The sequence below is a fragment of the Cetorhinus maximus genome, chromosome 11 (genome assembly GCF_964194155.1).
Source record: "Cetorhinus maximus chromosome 11, sCetMax3.hap1.1, whole genome shotgun sequence".
Classification (NCBI taxonomy): Eukaryota; Metazoa; Chordata; class Chondrichthyes; order Lamniformes; family Cetorhinidae; genus Cetorhinus; species Cetorhinus maximus.
In genome coordinates, this window is record NC_135889.1 from 1598637 (window position 1) to 1623206 (window position 24570).

Genomic DNA, 24570 nt, shown 5'->3' on the forward strand with positions numbered 1-24570 from the left:
CTGTCCTGTTACAAAGTTGACATGTCCCTGTTCCCATAGTTGATCTGGGAGGGATGTTTCCCACTTTATTCCCCATTAAATAACCTCTACATTTACTGCAGGTGCAGCTTTTATGATATTTCCGGGAATTTCCGGGAGTTCCCTGCTTGCAGCACTTTCACAGATGTGGGGTGGATTATCAGAAAATCCTGTTGTAACTGTCCAACTGTCAGTTCTACCAGAGACTGTCCACTCTGTGTAAGAACCAGTCAATGGTACAGATTCCTGAAAATACCTCCCAGTTGTCCAGCATGTCTGCCTGCCTTCTGGGTATGAACATGCAATGGGGGAATTCGAACTTTTAGGTCAGCAGCAGGTTTCCTCATTAAATGAACAGAATTGAGAGTAATTTTAAATAATTTGAATTTGAAAGGTCTTTTTTCGTAATTATCTAAATTTAAGATATTTCACCTGCCCGCCAGAAACAATTTGATTAATTATGATGATATATAGGACTTATTTTCCTTGTGATGAGTACAGCTTACAGTTGATATGGTTTATAATTATTATTATTTAAGTTATTTTTATCTCCACTGGTGTTTATTATCCTTATACTATCTATATTATTTTCCCTTTGTATATAATTAGCCCTATTTCTTATCATCAAAATCCCACGCTTAAACTATTTGATTCACCATTAAGTATCCCAACAATTTGTTCTCAAAAGTATTATTCTTATTTTATAATTTGGAATTTTACACTCATCTTATTTTGTAAAGTTTTTTCTGACTCTGCCTCTTTTTTCTTGAACTGGAAGTTGTTTATTTTTTCATTTATAAGATAGTAAATTTTACTTCAATAATCAAAATACGAGCTCCAGGACCAAACAAGCAATTACCTCAAACTCTGATATTTGTGCAGAACGTTTTCCAGCCGCTGGAGTCCTTCACACTGAATGTAGCACCTGTGTAGATTGAGGTGTTTTATTGTATCACAGAGTCCAAGGACATGAGACAGGACCGCACAGTCAATCGGGCTCAGTCGCAATCCACTAAATGCAAGTGTTCCAACAGATCCCACTGTGGCCTGAGCCAGTGCTTTATTCTGAGACTCAAACAGGTAGTGGAACGTGTTCAGGAGGTTCCTTTTAACAATTTTAGTCCCTTCATTTTGAAGCTGACCGTGAACATTCTCCTTCACCTAGTCAATCACTTGACAGGTTGTTTGATGAAGAAATGGACTCAGAAACTCCTCCAGGGGCCGAGCTGACTGTGGGGAGGAAAGACCAGCAACAAAACGGAGAAATATCTCAAATCTCCCATCTTCCTCACTGTACGCTTCACTGAGGACTTTCTGGATGTCCTTGGGATCGGGAGTCAGGAATAGTGCGAGTGCAGCTACAAACTCTTGGATGGTGAGGTGTGGGAATGTGTAAACCACACTCTGGACAGAATCATCTCTCTCCAAAAGTTCCATCAGGAACCCAGACAGGAACTGGGAAGGTTGCAGATTGTACTTGATCAAATCTCCATTTCTAAACACAATCTTCTTCTCAGAGACTCCTGTGAAGGCCATCTCACCAAGCTTCAGGAACACATCACGGGGGCTTTCAATCTCTCGGCCATGGTTTTTCAGAATGTTGTAAATATAGTAGGAATATAGCTGGGTGATGGTCTTGGGAACTTGCTGCTGTTTCCTGTCTCTTTGTGTAAAGAAGGGGCCCAGTGACAGACCGAGGATCCAGCAGTAGGAAGGGTTGTAGCACATGGTGTACAGGATCTCGTTCTCCTCCACGTGTTTGAAAACAGCTGCTGCCACTGCCTGATCTTCAAAAAACTTGTTGAAATATTCCTTCCGTTCATCACCAACAAATCCCAGGATTTCAGCCCAGACACTAATCTCAGCCTTTTCCAATAAATGCAATGCAGCGGGGCGGCTGGTCACTAGCACTGAACATCCTGGGAGCAGCTTGTGCTGTATTAAACTGTACACAATGTCGGACACTTTACACCTGCATTCAGGATCTGTGCACATGAACTGAGGTTCTGTATTTCTCCGATTGTCAGCAAAATCAATCCTGTCCTTGAATTCATCCAAACCATCGAATATAAACAGCAATCCCTCTGGGTTCTTCCAGAGCTCTCCCAGAACATTCCCAAAGTAAGGATAGAAAAACAGTATCAGATTCCTCAGGTTTATTCTGCAGTTAATGGTGTTCAAATCCCGGAGTTTAAAACTGAAAACAAATTGAAAGTCTGGGTATATTTTCCCAGTGGCCCAGTCATAAACCATCTTTTGTACCATTGTTGTTTTTCCGATCCCTGGGACTCCACTCACTGCTGCTGAACTCCCAGATTTGGATTTTCTCAGGGAAAAACTGCTCTGGAACAATTGATCAGTTCGGATTTTTTCCAGTTCTCTCCGGAGATCTTTCTTTCTCCACTCTTCATGGTCCCGGCCTCTTGCCAACAGTTCATGTTCTACAAGTGTCCGATCTCGAACAGTAGAAATGATCGTTAGCTCAGCGTATCGATCAATCAGCTGGAAAATCTTAACCTTCTCCTTTATTAGGATAGTGTTCACTCTCAGTGTTTCAGTTTGTACCCGGAGGATCTCCTTGTGTTTCTGTTCAACACCTTCAATTAAAGTAGACAGTAAATGTTAGTTGTAATAACATAAAAGGCTTCTTAATATGATTTTGCTGAATAGATTGATTCATTTTACGGTTTCAATCAAAGTTTCTGCTGGAATTAAAGCTCAATTATTGGAAACCTCGCTTGAAAGTGAGCAATGACCAAGAAAAATTTAAAGTCGTCACTTGGTTCTAATATTTACTGAACATGGAGATTTTATAAAGATGATATTTTCTCTCTGATGGTTAACACTTTCTGACCTGCCTTTACTCTGGACACCTCATTACAAATCCACAAAGGCCCTGGTTATATGGTCGTAGATGTTCTTGTCAATCAGTTTATGAAATCCTCAGCGAAGCCAAACTTCTGCAGCAATGGTAAATAGGACATTGGGTAGGAGTGGGAGAGGGAGTGAGTGTAATTGTTCAGGAGTCCCACTGTTATTGTAACCTGCCTTCAGCAAGTTATCTTTGATATCACTGTGCACTTGGAGAGCAAGATTCCTTCTGGTATTCTGTCAGGCTGTGGGCAGGTTATCTGAGATATTAGGGCCGATTGGCTCAGTTTTCTGGGCGGCCAGTGTGGATCAGGTTGGTGCCAACAGCATGGGGTTCGATTCCATTCCAGCTGGGATGGATCTTGGACCTGCCTCCTTGCCCTACCGTGGTTTAGCTGTGAGTCGGACCTGCCTTCAGGCAGAGAACTCAAAAAGAATAATCCTTTTCCTGTTGTCCTGCGTTTCAGAAATCGCTAACAATTTTTCAGGAGTTTTACACATGCATACATTGATTGTGTTTTTATAATAGTCCTGTCATCTTACTGATCAGAACTTGAAATAGAACAACTACCTACTTCACTCTATGTAACATTAGAGCAGGAACATTCACAGTTCATTTGAACTGTTTACAAATAATTAGTTTTGCTTCTAGTTTCCCACAATGTAGTTTTGGGAAATTGAAAATATATTTATTGTAATTATTACATTGGGTTCAAACACAACCCGTGAATTGTAGGATTATTCTTTGAGTAGAATAGTGTGCTCTCTTTCACCGCCATGAGGAAATGGGTCAGTAGATTCCCAGTCACCCTGAATATTCCCTTTTCCTCACATTTCGCCACATTAATGTTCTGTTGTGTGAATATCTGTAGATATTCTCATTTCGGATCAAAGACTTTCTGACCTCTCATCCTGTTCCGTGAAATAATAAAAATGTAATGTTTCAAATTTCATTAACATTATCCATACCATTTAAAAAGGGACAAATAGTGGAAGGGATAATAAGGAATGTTCTTTATGATCACTGGGAAAGGGAAGAGGCCATTAGAAATTCACAACACAACTTCAAAAAAATTAGCTTGTGTCCAACAAATTTGGAGGAGTTTATTGAGGAAGTCACTAGGATAGGGCATGAGAGAAATCTGGTGGACATTGTCACTCTAGACTTTCAGAAAGCCTTCGATATGCATCCTCACACTAGGTTACTTCATTTGATGGAGTGTGAGTTGAAATTTGAAGCTCTGGATTAGGAAATCTCTTCAATCCCGAACCTCAAATTTAATTGGAAGATATGTGACAAGTGATCTCTCCCGAGGGTTGGTCCTACACCTATGACTTTGACAATCTGTATTCATGAGCTGGACAAGGGTGAAAATATGAATCAGGAGCACAAGTAGTAGGGTGTTAGGAGTACAATATATACGTTGTCAGATGACAAAAACATCGATTTGAAGATTAAGATAGTAGAGGACCATCAAATCCAATAAAACGTTTAGATGTGCTACAACTGTGGACACACATTGGCAAACAGTGTTCCATTCAGATAACTGTACCTCATACATATTGATTGGGCCAATATTGAATACAAGCATCACTTGCAGGGAACAATACTGAGACAGGGTGAGATAAAAAAGATCTTGGTGCTACTCTGTACAGATCACTGAAGGTTCATGATCAGTGCAGAAAAACTGTAGTTAAAGCTAACAAAGTATTGAGTTTATATTGATGGAACCAATCAGTGTTAAACAAGGGCTATCACATTGCCTGTACAGGTTCCTGGTCAGACCACATCTCAATAGTATGCACAGTTTTGGTTACCCCTACGTGTTAGATAATATAGTGTCATTGGAAAAGTTCCAAAGGAGAGCTGCAGGAATGATTCCCAGCTTAGAGAAGCTCAGCTACTCAGACAGGCTCAAGGATTTTAATTTGTTTAATTTCAAGCAGCAAAGATTTACGCTAATTTACAGAGGCCTTGTAAATACATGAATGCCTGGATAGAGTCCCTATTGATAGATGATGCTAGTTTATCAAATTGGGGAGGACTAGTTTAAACTATGTAAGTGTAGGAATAAACAGCATGTTCAGTGTTTCTTTTCTCTGCCCGGAGAACTGAGAACCTTTGGAATGAGTTTCCAGTTGCTATGGTGGGTGCTGACACTGAAGAGGGAGCTGGACCAGTTCATGACTTGGACAGAGATCGCATCATGTAGAAAGTAACTGGCTTATAGCTAACAACTGGACAACGCGATTTCCTGAATTGGATTCGATGAACTGAGGAGGTCAGAGAAGAATACGAGTAGAATTGTACTCAAACACAATCTGTAACCTCATGGCCCAGCGTATCCCCCACTCTACAAATACCATCAAGCCAGGGGTTCAATGAAGAGTGCAGGAGGGCATGGCTAACAAGTAGCAAGTAACATTCACGCCGCACAAGTGTCAGGCAATGACCAGCTCCTACTAGAGAGAATCCAACCATTGCCCCTTGATGTTCAATGGTGTTACCATCATTCAATCCCCCCACTACCAACATCCTCGGGGGTTACCATTGACCAGGAACTGAACTGGACTAGCCACAAAAATACTGTGGCTACAAGAGCAGGTCAGAGGCTAAGAATCGTGCAATAAGTAACTCACCTCCTGACTCCCCAAAGCTGTCCACCATCTGTAAGGCACAAGTCAGGAGTGTGATGGAATACTCCCCACTTGCCTGGATGAGTGCAGCTCCCACAACAGTCAAGAAGATGGACACTGTCCAGGACAAAGCAGTCTGCTTGATTGGCACCACATCCACAAACATTCACTCCCTCCACCACTGACGCACAGTAGCAGCAGTGTGTGCCATCTACAAGGTGCACTGCAGAAACTCACCAAGTCTCCTTAGACAGCATCTTCCAAACCCACGAACACTACCACCTATGAGGACCAAGGCAACAGATAGATGGAAACACCACCACCTGGAGGTTGCCCTCCAAGTCGCTCACCATCCTGACTTGGAAATATATCACCATACCTTCACTGTCGCTGGGTCAAAATCCTGGAATTCCCTTCAAACAGCACTGTGGGCGTACTTACACCACATGGACTGCAGTGGCTCAAGAAGGCAGGTCACCACCACCATCTCAAGGGCAACTAGGGATGGGCAATAAATGCTGGCCCAGCCAGCGAAGCCCACATCCCGTGAATGAATAAAAAAAAGTGAAATGGTTTTAAATGTCCATTTCATCTCTTACCTTTCAGGTGACTGGGTACTTCAGATAAGCCTCTTCCAATGTTCATGTAATCAAATGTATCAGAACCTGTTTAAAGCAATTAACTGTCATGAAATCAGATCTGTGTAATGTTATAGCAAAATCTGCAATGTTTGAATCTGAAATTGAATTCACTGTGTGATTTTACCGTACCAAGTTCCTGTATTTCTTTTATTATTTTATCCAACTTTGGGATCCCATGATGCACTTTCACAAAGGATTCCCACATCACCCTTCGGGCCCGAGAGCCTTTCTCCATCACCAGACTTAGGAGAAGCTTGGAACTCTCCGCCCGGTTTCCCTTATCCGTGAGCTCGGTGACTTTCTGCAAAGAATAATAATGAATATATTGAGGATCAGAGTGAAAGATAAACACTGAGAATGAGAAGGAAAGGATCTGCTCAGTGATGGCATTTCCAATTGTTTTGAGCCCAATAAACAGTCACTGGGCTGAGAACTGATACATAATGAACATTCACTAAAAACCATCTTCATCTCATTTCAGTCATTAACAGCAAATAAATGTGAATAAACTAAGCCAGAAGTCTGAAATACATTTTGGGGAGAGTGAGGAATCATTGACAATCTGCAGTATTTTAATGTGATCAGAGTGATGAGTTTTCTTTGTCAAATTATTGATTGACAATATGATCCACTTGTTTCCTCACACTGACTTCTTACTGTTACAGTTTCTCATTTACTCAGCAAGAAAATAGCAGCAAATCAGATCTCTGGTGGAGGGGAAGAGACAATTCTGGTCATTAAGTTATTTTCACAGAAGAATGGGAATCTTAAAATGAAAACTGGCAGAGAAATCACCATTGACTGAACCAAACCAGTACTGTTGATTTATCTGTCAGGAGAATCGACCAATAATAATGGTGAAAAATCCAATCAATCCGATCAATTTCCCCCTCAGTAACTGAAAGTTCAGAAGCTTGATATTTTTGCAAATTTGCTACGAGTATGAAAACTTAGTAAGGAGTGGGAAGTGGATAGGTTTTGAGAGTGAGTGGGACCCAAGATAACTGAACACTGTGGTGGTGTGAAGGAGAGGCTGCTCATAGGGCCAGAGTCAGAGCAATGGAGAATTCCAATGGGAGGTTTCAGGACTCGAGCAGCTTACAAGGATCGAAAGGGTCAAGGTCATTAAGTTATTTAAACAGAAGAATGGGAATTTTAAATTGAAGGCATCTGAGTACTGGGAGATATGATAGGTTTGTGAGCACACAAGTGATATCTGGGACCTGGAGTGGTTCAGGGTAAAGGCAGCAGAATCTGAGTAGCTTAACATTCCAGAGGTTGCAAGGTTACCTGTTCCAAATCCATGGATGAAGGTTGAGGAGAAGTGTTGAGATAGGGGTAGAGACTTGCAGTGTTATGTGGAGAAAAATAGGACATTTTTGTGCTGGCAAGTTTGCAGCAAATTGAGTTCAGCTTGAAGCTGGACACTGAAATCCCAGATAGCCTGGCTAAGCTTTAGTCAGTGACCAGGGGGAGAAATCCAATCAAGTGGTGAGAAGATGGAGTTTGTGGCTGGGAAAGCAGACAATGGGGTCAATTTTTCCAATGTCTAACAGTAGGAAAAGGGAGTTACGTTCCACACCAAGGGTATAGAGGCAGGAAATTACACAGTGAATGAACTCAATTACCTGATGTTCACCCATGAGGGGTGACTGTCAGAGCGAGAAACAGGGACAGGAGTTTTAAAATATTCTTTGACGAGATGTGGGCATCACTGGCTAAGTCAGCATTTGTTACTCATTCTTAATGACCCTAGAGAAGGGGATGGTGAAGGCTTTCCCACTATACCCTCCCTGTTCTCTCCTTTTCCCAGCCTCATCAAACTCTTTCTTTTTATTTATAGAGATAAACCTGAATCATTCCCCTATCCTTTTACAGATAATGATGGATCTGCTGGGTGTTTTCAGTTTCATGTCATTGTGTCAGATTCACAATATTTGCAGTTCTATCCATTTTCCCATTTCTATTCTGTAAGATTTGGTGATTCCGTTATCTAATTTGGGAACAATTCTCAGTGGCAGCATGGAAAGCAAATTAGGTGTTGGGGTGTATTAAGAGGGCAATATTGAGCCAAAAGTGTGAGGTAATTTGCAACTTCCTAAAAACATTGGTGTGACCATACTTAGAATACTGTGTATAGTCATGATTGCCTCAGTACAACAAGGTTATGAGAGCTACTGAAGAGAACAACTAGAACGATTGAGAGGATGGAGGGGTTGGGCGAGGATCTATTGTGTAAACTGGGCATGTCCTCACTGGAAAAAGAGATTGAGAAGTAATATGATTGCTGTTTCCCATTGACTTCAATTTGTGAGGACACCATGATGCCACATTAGCTCAAATGCTGCCTGGATGTGAAGGGAAAGCACCATCACCTTTCCTCTGGAATTCTTTTGGCCATGTTTGAGCCAAAGCTGCGATGAGGTCTGGAACAGAGTGGTCCTGGCAGAACCCAAACTGAGTATTGGTGAGCAGGTTATTGCTGAGTAAGGGCCAGTTCAAAGCACTGTCGATGATACCTTCCATTGTTTTGCTGATGACTGAGAGTAGGCTGATGGAATTGCAATTGCTGGCTCAGATTTGTCCTGCTTTTCATGGATAGGATATTCCCGTGAAATTTTCCATATTATCAGGGAGATGCGAGTGTTGCACTGAGACAACTTGACTAGAATTGCGGCTAGTCCTGGATCACTAATCTCCAGCATTACAGCCGGGATATTGTTGGGGACCTTGTATCCAGTGAGCTCGGTTGCTCCTTTACATCATGTGGAGGGATTTAAATTGGCTGAAGACTTGTTTCAGTGCTGATGGGAACCAGAACCTAGTGGATGAATCATCCACTAAACACTTCGGACTGAAGATAGTTGCAAAAGCTTCAGTCTTATCTTTTGCACTCGTGCTGGGCTCCCCATCATTGATTATGTGAATGTTTGTGGAATCTTCTCCTCCAGTTAGTTGTTTAGCTGTTCACCACAATATTACTGGTCTGGCAGGAATGCAAAGCTATATGCACTGTTGGTTGTGGGATCACTTGCTTCTGAATATCACAGGATCACAGAGTGCAGAAGAGGCCCTTCGGCCCATCGAGTCTACATCGAAACGTGAGAAACACCTGCCCTACCTACCTAATCCCATTTACCAGCCCATAACTTTGAATTTATGATGTGCCAAGTGCTCATCCAGGTACATTTTAAAGGATGTGAGGCAACCCACCTCCACCACCCTCCCAGGCAGCGCATTCCAGACCTTCACCACCCTCTGGGTAAAAACGTTTTTCCTCACATCCCCTTAAACCTCCTGCCCCTCACCTTGAACTTATGTCCCCTCGTAACTGACCCTTCAACTAAGGGGAACAGTTGCTCCCTATCTATTCTGTCCATGCCCCTCATAATCTTGTACACCTCAATCAGGTCACCCCTCAGGTCTTCTCTGCTCCAACGAAAACCACCCAAGTATATCCAACCTCTCTTCATAACTTAAATTTTTCATCCCAGGCAACATCCTGGTGAATCTCCTCTGCACCCCCTCCAGTGCAATCACATCCTTCCTATAATGTGACGACCAGAACTGCACATAGTACTCCAGCTGTGGCCTCACCAAGGTTCTATACAACTCCAACAGGACCTCCCTACTTTTGTAATCTATGCCTTGATTGATAAAGGCAAGTGTCCCATATGCCTTTATCACCACCCCACTAACATGCCCATCCTCCTTCAGAGATCTATGGACACACATGCCAAGGTCCCTTTGTTCCTCAGAACTTCCTAGTGTCATGCCGTTCATTGAATACTTCCTTGTCAAATTACTCCTTCCAAAGTATATCACCTCACACTTTACAGGGTTAAATTCCATCTGCCACTTATCTGTGGATTTGACCATCCCGTCTATATCTTCCTGAAGCCCAAGACACTCAACCTCACTGTTAACCACTCGGCCAATTTTTGTATCATCCGCAAACTTACTAGTCCTACCCACATTGTCATCTATGTCATTGTTATAAATGATGAATAATAGGGGACCCAGCACAGATCCCTGTGGTATGCCACTGGACACAGGCTTCCAGTCACTAAAACATCCTTCTGTCATCACACTCTGTCTCCTACAACTAAGCCAATTTTGAATCCACATCGTCAAATTACCCTGTCTCCCATGTGCATTTGCCTTCTTTATAAGTCTCCCATGTGGGACCTTGTCAAAGGCTTTGCTGAATTCCATATAAACTACATCAACTACACTACCCTCATCTACACACCTGGTCACCTCCTCAAAAAATTAAATTATATTTGTTAGGCATGACCTCCCTCTGACAAAGCCATGCTGATTATCCCTGATCAAACTTTGTCTCTCCAAGTGGAGATAGATTCTCTCCTTCAGAATTTTCTCCAATAGTTTCCCTACCACTGACGTGAGGCTCACTGGCCCGTAGTCCCCTGGCTTCTCTCTATAACACTTCTTAAATAGCAGAACCATATTAGCTGTTCTGCAGTCCTCTGGAACCTCCCCCGTGGCCAGAGAGGAATTAAAAATTTGAGTCAGAGCCCCTGCGATCTCCTCCCTTGCCTCCCTCAGCAGTCTGGGACACACATCATCCGGACCTGGAGATTTGTCCACTCTTAAGCCTGCCAACACCTCCAATACCTTGTCACTCCCGATATCAATTTGCTCAAGAACCTTGCAGTCTCTATCCCCGAGTTCGATACCTTCATCCTCATTCTCTTGGGTGAAGACAGATGTGAAGTATATATGTTATGGTGATGTGTTGTGGCCTCATCAGGTTGGCATCTCATGTTTATATACCCCTGATGCTGATCCTGCAATGCTCTCCTACACATTAATTGAACCAGGGTTGAGCCCCTGGTTTGACTGAAATGGTGGAGTGATGGATATACCTTCCCACAATTCTGCAGCTGATGGCCCACAGCGCTTCGTGGATAGTGAGTTTAGAGACAGTAGATCTATTGTGTATCCATCACATTTAGCACGGTGATACTATCGCACAACACAATGAGAGGTGTCTTCAATTTGAAAACAGTACTTCATTTCCTACGAGGACTGTGCGGTGGTCACTCCTGTCGTGTCATAGACAGATGCATCTGCAATAGGTAGATGGGTGAGGACAAATAAGGTTTCACCTCCTGTTGGTTCTCTGGCCAACTGCTGCAAGCCCAGTCTGGCAGATATGTCTTTCAGGACTCAGAAAGCACTGTCATTAGTGGTGCTACCGAGCCATTCTTGATGGGAGAAATTAAGTCCCCACTTATAGTGAATTCTCTGCCCCTGCTTTTTCTAATTAACCTGGAGGAGTCCATATTCATCGACTGAAGGAGGGCAATAATCAGCAGGTGGTTTTGTTGTCTATCTTTGGCCCCATGCCAAGAGATTTCCTGGGGTTCTGAGTCTATATTGAGGACTCTCCCTGGTTACTGTATACCCCTAGGCTGCCATCTCTGGTGGATCCATCTAGTGGGAAAGGGCATACCCAGGAATAGTAGCAGAAGAGTCTGGGATGTTGTTTGATGGTCATATTGACAGGATTATTCTTATGTCAGGCTGTTGTTTTATTAGTCACATTTGTTACAAGTCCTTCAATGTTAGTGGGGACTTTGCATGGTCGACTGAGCTGTGACTGAATCCAATGCTGGGTGCTCTTATTACACCTTTTTATAGCTGTGTTGCATGTTGATCTAGACCATTTCAGAGGGCAGTGAAGAGTCAGCCATGTTGCTGGGTATCTGGAGCCATATACAGGTCAGGATGAGTAAGGACAGCAGGTTTCCTTCCCTAAAGGACATGAGCCACCCAGATGGCTTTTGACGACAATTCAATATTATCTAATTACCTTAGATCAAATTCACAAACTGTCACAGTGAGATCTAAGTTCAGGTCTCTGGAGTATGAGTCCAGGCTACTAGTTTGTTAATTCAGTAACATAACCACAATGCTGCTGTATCTGTATGTGGTAAGTGTTGTATGCTTGGAAGAAACAGATCACTTTGGGTCTACGGTTCCCAAAGCTCTGAGGCTTTCCTCACCTCATGCTTGGTTCTGTTGTAGGCTAATTATTGGAGGTTGATTTATCACCATTATCAGCATGTGACTGCCCGGGTGTTAGAAGATGATCTAGATAGATCTTGGTCTTCTATCATCCTTACATTCTGCAACTTCTGTAATGTTTAAATAACCCAAACTCATTGCAACCCTCCCACTTACCCGATGTTCTTTTCCATTGAAAATCTTCTCGTATGTTAACAATGAGCTGATTCCATCCACCCCTTCTTCAATCGCCTGTTCTAGTCTATCCCAGTAAAATTTTGTCAACTGGAACAGCTGGAAATCATCCCACTTTGTCAAGAACTCAGTGATTCTGGAGTTTGGATCTGTGAACACAAAATGGAGAAAAACAAACATCATTGAATTTCTAGCCACGTTGTTCTACTTCCTTTACAGGAAGCGACTGAATCCTCCTGTGAGCCACATTATCGAACAAAGTGTGAAAATCCAGAAACATTAAGTGATAGCATAGCTGATTTGTGACCTAATTCCTAACCTTGCCCCAAATCCCTTCATACCCATGGTTAACAAGAAGCTATCAATCTCAAATTTAGACCCAGCAATTGTCTTTATTGTTTGCTGGATGTGGGAGTCGTTGGCAAGGCCAGCGTTTGTTGTCTATCCCAAATTGCCCCAGAGAAGGAGGTGGTGAGACACCTTCTTGAATCACTGCAATATATCTGGTGCCTGTATGCCCACAGCGCTTCTGGGAAGGGAGTCCCAGGATTTTGACACAGTGACAGTAAAGGAACAGTGATTTTATTCAAGGTCAGGATAGTGTGTAGCCTGGAGAGGAACTTGCAGGTTCTGGTGTTCCCATGCATCTGTTGCCCTTGTTCTTCTTGGTGGCAAAGGTCATGGATTTGGAAGGTGGAGTCAAAGGAGCCTTGGTGAGATGCTACGGTGCATCTTGTAGACACTACACACTGCTGCCACTGTGCATAAGTGGTGGAAGGAGCTAATGTTTTCACATTGAGGATACCCTCCATCATCGTGCTAATTGGGATAGATTTCAAACAGATCTAGCAACTCAAGGCAGGGCAACCATGAGGCGCTGTGGGCGATCAGCAGCAGCAGAACTGTACTCAGCCACAATCTATAACCTCATGGCCCGGTATTTCCCACACTCAACCATTACCACCAAGCCAGGGGATTAATCCTGGTTCAATGAAAAGTGCAGGAGGGCACACCTGGAGCAGCATCTGGCATAGCTAAAAATGAGGTGTCAACCTGGTGAAGCTGTAACACAGGACTACTTGTGTGCCAAACAGCATTAGCAGCAAGTAACAGACAGAGCTAAGAGATTCCGCAACCATTGGATCACATCTAAGCTCTGCAATCCTACCATGTCCAGTCATGAATGATGGCGGACAATTAAACTACTCACTGGAGGAGGAGGCTCCACAAATACCCCCATCCTCAATGATGTGGGAGTCCAGTACATCAGTGCAAAAGATAAGGCTGAAGCATTTGCTACAATCTTCAGCCAGAAGTGCCCAGTGGATGATCCATCTCGGCCTCCTCCAGATGCCCCCAGCATCACAGATGCCAGTCTTCAGCCAATTCAATTCACTCCACGTGATAAAGAAACAGATGCAGGCACCAGATACTGCAAAGGCTATGTGCCCTGACAATATTCCAGCAACAGTATTGAAGACTTGTGCTCCAGAACTTGCCGCGCCCCTAGCCAAGCTGTTTCAGTGCAGCTACAATACTGGCATCTGCCCGACAATGTGAAAAATTGCCCAGTTATGTCCTGTACACAAAAAGCAGGACAAATCCAACCCGGCCAATTACCCATCAGTCTACTCGCAACCATCAGTAAAGTGAAGGAAGGAGTCAGCAACAGTGCTTTCAAGCGGCAATTGCTCAGCAATAACCTGCTCACTGACACTCATTTGGGTTCCGCCAGGGTCACTCAGCTCCTTACCTCATTACAGCCTTGTTTCAAACATGGACAAAATAGCTGAGCTCCAGAGGTGGGATGAAAGTGACTGCCCTTGACATCAATGCAGCATTTGATTGGGTGTGGCATCAGGGAACCTTAGCAAAACTGTAGTCAATGGGAATCAGTGGCAAAACTCTCCAGTGGTTGGAGTCAGACCAAGCACAAATATAGATGGATGTGGTTGTTGGAGGTCAATCATCTCAGTTCCAGGACATCACTGCAGGAGTTCCTCAGGGTAGTGTCCTAGGCCCAACCATCTCCAGCTGCTTCAGCAATGACATTCATTCCATCATAAGGTCTGAAGTGGAGATGTTCACTGATGATTGCACAATGTTCAGCATCATTCACAACTCCTCAGATACTGAAGCAGTCCATGTCCACATGCAGCAAGGCCTGGGTGATATCCAGGCTTGGGCTGACAAGTGGCAAGTAATATTTGTGCCACACAACTATCAGACAATGAGCATCTCCAACAAGAGAGAATCTAACCATCGCCCCTCGAGATTCAATGCCATTGCTATTGCTGAATTCTCCACCATCAATATCCTGGGGGTTACAATTGACCAGAAAGTGAACTGAACTAGCCACATAAATATTGTGGCTAGAAGAGCAGGTCAGAGGCTAGGAATGCTGCAGTGAGTAACTCAACTCCTGACTCCCCAAAGCCTGTCCACCATCTACAAGGCACAAGTCAGCAGTGTGATAGAATACTCTCCACTTGCCTGGATGAGTGCAGCTCCATGAATACTCATGAAGTTTGACAGCATCCAGAACAAAGCAACCCAGTTGATTGGCACCCCATCCACAAACATTCACTCCCTCCACCACCAACACAGTGGCAATAGTGTGTACGATCTACAAGATGCACTGCAGGAACTCACCAAGGCTGCTTAGACAGCACCTCTCCACCAACAGACGCTACCATCTCAGAAGGCAAGGGCAGCAATAGATGGGAACACCACCATCTGGAAGTTCTCCTCTAAGCCACTCAGTATCTTGGCTTGAAAATATGTCACCATTCCTTCACTGTTGCTGGAACTCCCTCCATAACAGCACTGTGGATATACCTGCGCCATATAGACTGCAGCAGTTCAAGGCGGGAGCTAACCACCATCATCTCAAGGGCAATTTAGAACTCAGGATGGGCAATAAATGCTGGCCTATCCAGTGAAGCCCACAACCCATGAATTAATTTTTTTTAATGTTTTAAGTGGTGGATGGGATGCCGATCAAGTGGGCTCTTTGTTCTGGATGGTGTAGATTTTTGAGTGTTGTTGGAGCTGCAGACATCTAGGCAAGGGGAGAATATTCCATTGCACTCCTAAGTTGTGCTTTGCAGATGGTGGGCAGACTTTGAGAAGACAGGAGTGAGTTACTCTCCTCATAATTCCCAGCTTCTGACATGCTCTTGTAGCTACAGTATTTATATGGCGAATCCAGTTCAGTTACTGGTCAATGGTAACCCCCAGGATGTTGAGAGCGGGCGATTCAATGATGGTGATGCCATTAAATGTCAAGTGGAGATGGTTATATTCTATCTTGTTGGAGATCATCATTGCTTGGCACTTGTATGGCATGAATGCTACTTGGTACGAGGTAGCTCTCGGAGGTGGGACATCCTTTCTGATAGCAGCTTAAGTCTTGTTCTGAGCCAATTAATGGCCCTATGGCTGTTAATTTGGCTCGGACACTCCCAGTCACATGGAGCTTGGTGCAGCTTAATTTTAATCCAGGGAGGTGGTGCGGGTCACTGCCTTGGTGTGGAATTCTCCCCATGGCTCTATGACTAGGGAGTATAGTAAAAAAGATTGGAGCCAGACCTTTCAGGAGTGAAATTATAATAAAAACTTCAATACAAGGGAACCCTCTTCTGTAAGCAGCCTATTGATTCTAGATCTGAGATGAGGTGACTGTCCCTGCCATCATGGCAGCATTTGACCACACATGGCACCAATGCCAGGTATCTACTCAACAGTTCCAGAACTCAGGGGCTTCCTCAACCTGTGACTGTGATGTCCCTTTAGAGAGTCACTCATTTAACTCCTTCTACTCGGTCTCTGTCCTGTTCCCTCTTCCTGTCTGAGCTGCAGGTCTTGCACAAGATATGGTCAATCTATTAGCATAGAAATTTTATTCTGAAGTATTTTATGAACATACCTGTGCCCATTTTCATTCTTTTTGTAGTTGTTGGATATTCTGTCTCGTTTGGACCTTCAGCCATGGTGCTGACAGATGTTCCCAGATTAGGATGTTCTGTAATAAATCTTAGACGAATACAAGGATTAGATGGATATATTAAAATCAGAAGAACATTGGCAGCTTCAAACAGTGAGGCGATGCACAGCATTTATTTGCAGGATACCGTTAGAGATTTTACAATCTCACAAATGTCACGGTGATACAGATGGTAGATTTTTTGGCTGCTAGACAATGTGCGACCTGCTCTCATCCTTGTCCTCAAAAAACCCACGCTTGACCTCTTTGTCCTTGCAAACAACTGTCTGAGCTCTGGAATTCCCTTCCTGAGCCTCTCAGCCTCTGTTACTTTTCTCTCCTCCTTTCAAATTCTCCTTAAGAACACTAACTCTCTGACCAAAGTTTTTGGTCACCTGCTCTGGTACTCCTTCAGTGTCTCGGTGCCTTTTTAAAAAGGAATTGTACTGGTTTTGTTAAACAGCACGGGATGTTTTGTTAATGAAAGTTGCTATACAAATGCAATTTGTTGCATTTTCTCCACTTGTGTGTCTCACTGAATGTCTGCCCATACCCTTGTGCCCAATCAAACTATCAGCCAGTGTCCTATCATTTCTTCACTGTCGAAGTATAAAAATGATTCAGTCTCGGATCAGTCTTTTCTCCAAATTACAAATTAAATTATTCTCCACGTTAATTTGTAAAGAAGTTTGAGACAATGTAAAATTTAGTTATCTGCTGTTTAACTCACATTACACCCACCCCCCACTGAACCAACCCCGAAACCCCCACTGACCCAGCCCCGCACCCCCCACTGACCCGGCCCCGCACCCCCCACTGACCCAGCCCCGCACCCCCCACTGACCCGGCCCCGCACCCCCCACTGACCCGGCCCCGCACCCCCCACTGACCCGGCCCCGCACCCCCCACTGACCCGGCCCCACACCCCCCACTGACCCAGCCCCGCACCCGCTTCCCACTGACCCAGCCCCGCAACCCCCACTGACCCGGCCCCGCACCCCCCACTGACCCAGCCCCGCACCCCCCACTGACCCAGCCCCGCACCCCCCACTGACCCAGCCCCGCACCCCCCACTGACCTAGCCCCGCAGCCCCCCCACTGACCCAGCCCCGCACACCCCCCACTGACCCAGCCCCGCACCCCCCACTGACCCAGCCCCGCACCCCCCACTGACCCAGCCCCGCACCCCCCCACTGACCCAGCCCCGCACCCCCCCACTGACCCAGCCCCGCACCCCCCACTGACCCAGCCCCGCACGCCCCACTGACCCAGCCCCGCACCAAACCCCCCACTGACCCAGCCCCGCACCCCCCACTGACCCAGCCCCGCACCCCCCACTGACCCAGCCCCGCACCCCCCCACTGACCCAGCCCCGCACCCCCCACTGACCCAGCCCCGCACCCCCCCACTGACCCAGCCCCGCACCCCCCACTGACCCAGCCCCGCACGCCCCACTGACCCAGCCCCGCACCCCCCACTGACCCAGCCCCGCACCCCCCACTGACCCAGCCCCGCACCCCCCACTGACCCAGCCCCGCACCCACCACTGACCCAGCCCCGCACCCCCCACTGACCCAGCTTTGTCCTATCTTCATTCCATTTGCCTTCCTAATCACTGGCTGAACTAACATGCTAATCTTTAGTGATTCATCTCCCAGTGCACTCAAATCCCTCTGTACACAGAGCTCTGCAATCTCTCTTAATTTAAATAATATTCTGCTTTTCTATTCTTCCTGCCAAAATGGACAAGTTCATTTTTTTTCTATATTGTACGCCATCTGCCAAATTTTTGCCCATTCACTTAACCTGTATAAACCCTTTCGTAAACTCTGATGTTCTCTTAACAACTTATTTTCCTACCTATTTTTGTGTCATCAGCAAACTTAAGCTACCATGCATTCGGTTCCTTCATCCAAGTTATTGATATAAACTGGATATAGTTAAGGCCCCAGCACTGATCCCTGTGGCACTCCACTAGTTGCAACTTGCCAGCCTAAAATTGAACCACTTATTCTGATTCCCTGCATCTTGTTAACTAACCAATCCTCCACCATGTTATTGTGTTACCCCCTCCAACATGAGCTCCTATTTGGTGCTGTAACCTTTAATGTGGCACCTTATCAAATGCCTTTTGGAAATCCAGTGCACCACATCTACAGATTCCCCCTTATCATCCTTGCTTGCAACATAGAAAGATTACAGCACAAGAGAACAAAAACAAAAATACCTGGAAAAACTCAGCTGGTCTGGCAGCATCTGCGGAGAGGAACACAGTTAACTTTTCCAGTCCGAATCACTCTTCGTCAGAACTAAGGAAAATAGAAAAGAGGTGAAATATAAGCTGCTTTAAGGGGGAGGGGGGTGGGGGGGTGGGACAGGTAGAGCTGGATAGAGGGCCAGTGATTGGTGGAGATTGCCAAAAGATGTCATAGACAAAAGGACCAAAGAGGTGTTGACGGTGGTGACATTAGCTAAGGAATGTGCAAATGGTGACATTAAGGGTAGAAAGCAGGACGAGCGAGGTACAGGTAGCCCTAGTGGGGGTGGGGTGGGGGGAAGGGATCGAAATAGGCTAAAATATAGAGATAAAACAATGGATGGAAATACATTTAAAAATAATGGAAATAGGTGGGAAAAGAAAAATATATGTAAATTATTGGAAAAGGGGGGATCGGAAACGGGGTGGGGATGGAGGAGAGAGTTCATCATCTAAAATTGTTCAACTCAATATTCAGTTCAGAAGGCTGTAAAGTGCCGAGTCGGAAGATGAGGTGCTGTTCCTCCAGTTTGCGTTGGGCTTCACTGGAACAATGCAGCAGGCCAAGGATGGACATGTGGGCATGAGAGCAGGGTGGAGTGTTGAAATCGCAAGCTACATGGAGGTCTGGGTCATGCTTGCGGATAGACCGAAGATGTTCTACAAAGCGTTTGGTCTCTCCAATGCAGAGGAAACTGCATTGGGAGCAACGAATGCAGTAGGCTAAATTGAGGGAAGTGCAAGTGAAATGCTGCTTCACTTGAAAGGAGTGTTTGGGCCCTTGGACAATGAGGAGAGGGGAAGTGAAGGGGCAGGTGCTGCACCTTCTGTGGTTGCATGGGAAGGTGCCGTGGGAGGGGGTTGAGGTGTAGGGGGTGATGGAGGAGTGGAACAGGGTGTCCCGGAGGGAACGATCCCTGCGGAATGCCGTCGGGGGGGGTGAAGGGAAGATGTGTTTGGTGGTGGCATCATGCTGGAGTTGGTGGAAATGGCGGAGGATGATCCTTTGAATGCAGAGGCTGGTGCAGTGATAAGTGAGGACAAGGGGGACCCTATCATGTTTCTGGGAGGGAGGAGAAGGTGTGAGGGCGGATGCGCGGGAGATGGGCCAGACACGGTTGAGGGCCCTGTCAACAACCGTGGGTGGAAAACCTCACTTAAGGAAGGAGGAGGACATGTCAGAGGAACTGTTTGCCTCATTTCTGTCTTCACCCCTTCCCCTGTCTCCCAGAACCCTGATAGGGTCCCACGTGTCCTCACTTTTCACCCCACCAGGATCCATATTCAAAGGATCATCCCCCACTATTTTTGTCATCTCCAACATGAGGCCACCACAAAACACATCTTTTCCTCACCCCCTGTCAGCATTCCATAGGGAGCATTCCCTCTGTGACACTCTGGTTCACTCCTCCATCACCCCCCAAATCCTCATCGCCTTTCAATGGCACCCTCCCATGCAATTGCAGATGGTGCAACACCTCGTCATTTACTGCTTCCGTTCTCATGATCCAAGGCCCCAAACACTCCTTTCAGGAGAAAGGGCGCTTCACTTGCACCTCCTTCAATTTTGCCGACTGTATTCGCTGATCCCGAAGCAGTCTCCTCTATATTGGGGAGACTAAACGCAGACTGGGGGATCAATTTGCAGAACACCTTCACTCAGTCTGCAAGCATGACCCAGACCTTCCTGTTGCTTGCCAGTTCAACACACCACCTTGCTCCCATGCCCACATGTCCGTCCATGGCTCCTGCAATGCTCCAGTGAAGCCCAAGGCAAACCGGAGGAACGGCACCTCATCTTTTGATTGGGTAATTTACGGCCTTTTGAAGTGAACATTAAGCACAACAACTTCAGACCATGAACTTTATGCTAGTGAGTATAGGAATAGGAGATAGAAAGGATGAATGCGTGGCTGAAGAGATGGTGCAAGAGGGAGAGCTTTAGTTTCCGGAATTATTGGGTCTGTTTCTGGCGAAGTTGGGGCCTGTACAAGTCGGAGAGTTGCTCATGAACTGGAACAGGACAAACATCCCAGGGTGTAAAAGAGGAGGTGCCATTGCCCTATTGATCAAGGGTCAATTGCTGCAGTAAAGTGGGATGGTATCATAGAAGATTCCTCAAATGAAGCCATATGGGTAGAACTTAAAAAACAAAAAGGGGGGCAATCTCTTTGCTGGGAGTGTACTTTCGGCCTCCAAACATTCGGGGGGAGAGAGAGGAGCAGATATGCAGGGAAATCTCAGTGAAATGTAAAAGTAATAGGGTAATAATAGTAGGGGATTTCAAATTCCCCAATATTTACTGGGCTGGTCATGATGTGAATGGTGGAATTCTTAAAGTGCATCCAGGAGAGCTTTTTGAGCCAGCATGTAGAAAGTCCCACAAGAGAAGGGGTAGTCCTGGCCCTAATCTAAGGGAATGAAGCCGGGCAAGTGGAAGAAGTGTCAGTGGGGGAGCATTTCGGCGACAGTGACCACAACTCTAAAATTTAAGGTAGTTATGGAAAAGGACAAAGATGGGCTGGAAAGAAAGTTACTGAACTGGGTGAAGGCCAATTTCAATACGATCAGTCAGGATCCGGCCAAAGTGGAGTGGGAGCAGCTACTTGTATGAAAGTCTACATCAGAGCAGTGGGAGTCATTCAAAAAGGCAATAGTGAGAGTTCAGGGCCAACATGTTCCCCTGAAGGTGAAGGGTAGGACCAACAAGTCCAAGAAACCTGCATGTCAAAGGGATATAGCACATTGAATAAGTTTATAAAGGTGGCTTATGTCAGATACAGAGGGCTGAAAACAACAGAAGCCCTCGAGGAGTAAAGAAAGTGTGGGTGGGTGTGGGGTGGGGCGCAGGAGTAATTAAATATTTAGGAGAGCAAAACAGGGGCAAGATAAAACACGGGCGGACAAGGTAAAGGAAAATCCAAAGGCATTTTATAAATATATTAAGGGCAAGAGGATAACCAGGGGAAGAATAGAGCCCTCTTGGGGCCAAAGTGGCAATCTGCGTGGAGCCAGAGAGTGAGGTTTTGAACGATTACTTTTCAGCCTTGTTCACTATGGAGAAGGACAATGTAGGTGTAGAAATCAGGGAAGGGCACTGTGATATGCTTGAAGAAATTAACATTGAAGAGAAAGGTATTACTAGTTTTAGCAAGCTTAAAAGTAGATACATTCCCAGGCCCAGGTGAGATGTACCCAAGGCTGCTTTGTGAGGCAAGGCAGGAGATTGCAGGGGCTCTGGCACTAATTTTCAAATCCTCTCTTGCTACAAGGGAGGCTCCAGGGGACTAGAGGACAGCGAATTTGGCACCATTATTCAAGAAGCCTAGTATGGATAAACCAGGTAATGACAGGGCAGTGAGTCTAACATCAGTGGTAGGGAAACTATTGGGAAAAAAATATGAGGCACAGGATTAATTTCCACTCGCAGGGGCAGGGATTAATCTGGGATAGTCAGTATGGCTTTGTCAGGGGGAGATCATGTCTAACAAATTTGTTTGAATTTTTCGAGCAGGTGACTAGTTTTGTAGATGAGGGTAGTGAAGTTGATGTAGTCAACGTGGACTTAAGTAAGGTTTTTGACAAGGCTCCAGATGGGCGAATGGGCAAGAAAGTAAGAGTCCATTGGATCCAGGGCAATTTGGCAAATTGGATCCGAAATTGGCTTAGTGCCAGGAGGCAGAGTGTCAGGGTCAAAGGTTGTTTTTGCAATTGGAATCCTGTAACGAGTGATGTACTGCGGGGATCAGTTATGGGACCCTTGCTGTCTGTTCTGTACATTAATGATTTAGACATGAATATAGGAAGTATGATCAGTAAGTTTGAAGATGACGCGAAAATTGGTGGTGTTGTACATAGTGAGGAGGAAAGTCCTGTAATAGTGAGATATAGGTGGGCTGGTAAGATGGGCAGAGCAGTGGCAAATGGAATTTAATCCTGAGAAGTGTGAGGTGATGCATTTTGGGAGGACTAACATGGCAAAGGAATACACAATGAATGGTAGGAGCCTAGGAAGTACAGAGGATCAGAGGGACCTTGGTGTACATGTCCAAAGATCCCTGAAGGTAGCAGCACAGGTAGATAAGGGGGATTAGAAGGCATATGGGATACTTGCCTTTATTAGCCGAGCCATAGAATATAAGAAGAGGGCGGTAATGTTGGAGCTGTGTAAAACACTAGTTAGACCACAGCTGGATTACTGTGTGCACTTCTGGTTGCCATAGGAAGGAGGTGATTGCACTAGAGAGGGTGCAGCCAAGATTCACCAGGGTGTTGCCAGGGCTGCAGCATTTCAGCTTTGGAGAGAGACTGGATAAGCTAGCGTTGTTTTCCTTAGAGCAGAGAAGGTTGAGGGGGGTCCTGATAGAGGTATACAAAATTATGAGGGGTGTAGATAGGGTAGATAGGAAGAAACTTGTCCCCTTAGCAGAGTTGTCAATAACGAGGGGACATCAATTTAACGTGAGGTGCTGGAGGTTTAGAGGGGATTTGAGGAATTTTTTTTTCACCCAGAGGGTGGTTGGAATCTGGAACACACTGCCTGAGGGGGTGGTAGAGACAGGAACCCTCACACCATTTAAGTAGTGTTTGGATAAGCACTTGAAACACCATAGCAGACAGGGCTCCAGGACAAGTGCTGGAAAATGGGATTAGAATAGATAGGCTGCTTGATGGCTGGCACGGACATGAAGGGCCTGTTTCTGTGTAACTCTGTCTCTCTCTCTCTCTCCTCCATCTTTACCCCCATTTTTACTCATTTAAAAAAAATACTTCTTTACTTTTATTTATTTTTAATCTATATATTCTTTGTTTTATCCTTTTTCACCACCATCCCTCTCCCCCCCACAGGGACCATCTGTCCCTGTTTTCTGTATATGTTGTGCTTTTACACAGCGCTATGCCTTGTTCTTCTATTACCTTTCTGCCATGATCAGCACCTTCTTTAGCTCTTACCACCACCATTAACACTCCCTTTGTTTCTGTCCATGACATCCTCGCCCACCTCTCCTGAGCTCCCACCTACCCTAACCTTCTATTTTGCTCCACCTGCTCCGCCCCCTCTTAAATAGTATAAAATCCATCACATTTCCACTTCTCTTTAGCTCTGAAAAAGTCATATGGACTGGAAATGTTAACTCTGTTTCTCTCTCCACAGTTAGTGACAGACCTGCTGAGTTTTTCCAGCATTTTCTGTTTTTACCTCCAACCTGGTTCGGAGAGTTAATCTATGCAGATGTTATCTGCGGTGTCCTACAGAGTCATACCCCGAAGCTCGAAGATTCATTTAACTATGGTGCAACAAAGCTGGGTGACAACCACAAGACATGGTACCTATAACCGAGCACCAGTAAAACAGCTTCTAGCATATTCTACCTGCAATGCCAACACAACGGCATAGTGAGATTCCTGCTATACTTGTAATACAGAGACCCAGGAGGCAGATGTTGTAGTTTGAATGCAATAAAAATCTGGAATTAAAAGTTTATTGAGCACGGAACCATTGACGAATGTTGTGAAAGCCCATTTGGTTCACTAATAACCTTTAGGGCAGGAAATCTGCCGTCCTTACCTGGTCTGGCCCACATGTGACTCCAGACCCACAGCAATGTGGTTGACTCTTAAATGCCCTCTAGCAAGCCATTCAGCTGAACCAAACTGCTCCAAATCCCCAAAAAAGGATCGAAACTGGACCGTCCACCTGGCATCGATCTAGGCACCGGAAATGACAACGGCAAACTCAGCCCTCACAATCCTGCAAAGTCCTCCTTACCAGCAGACTGCGGCTAGTGCCAAAATTGGGAGAGCTGTCTCACAGGCTGGTCAAGCAACAGCCCTGACACAGTCATCCTCACGGTATCATATCTTACAGATAATGTCCCAGACACCATCAACATCCCTGGGTATGCCCTGCCCTGCCCTATTGGAAGGACAGG

General features: G+C 45.3%; 1 protein-coding gene across 1 annotated transcript in view; it reads right to left on the reverse strand.

The window, feature by feature from the left end:
* The window catches only part of LOC144686332 (NACHT, LRR and PYD domains-containing protein 3-like), a 56930-nt gene that overhangs the window by 26026 nt on the left and 6334 nt on the right, over nucleotides 1-24570 (reverse strand). The window contains 5 exon segments of the mRNA XM_078551414.1: nucleotides 878-2615; nucleotides 6126-6191; nucleotides 6297-6468; nucleotides 12378-12544; nucleotides 16324-16419. Coding sequence (XP_078407540.1) covers nucleotides 878-2615; nucleotides 6126-6191; nucleotides 6297-6468; nucleotides 12378-12544; nucleotides 16324-16387 — 2207 coding nt within the window. The 5' untranslated portion in view covers nucleotides 16388-16419.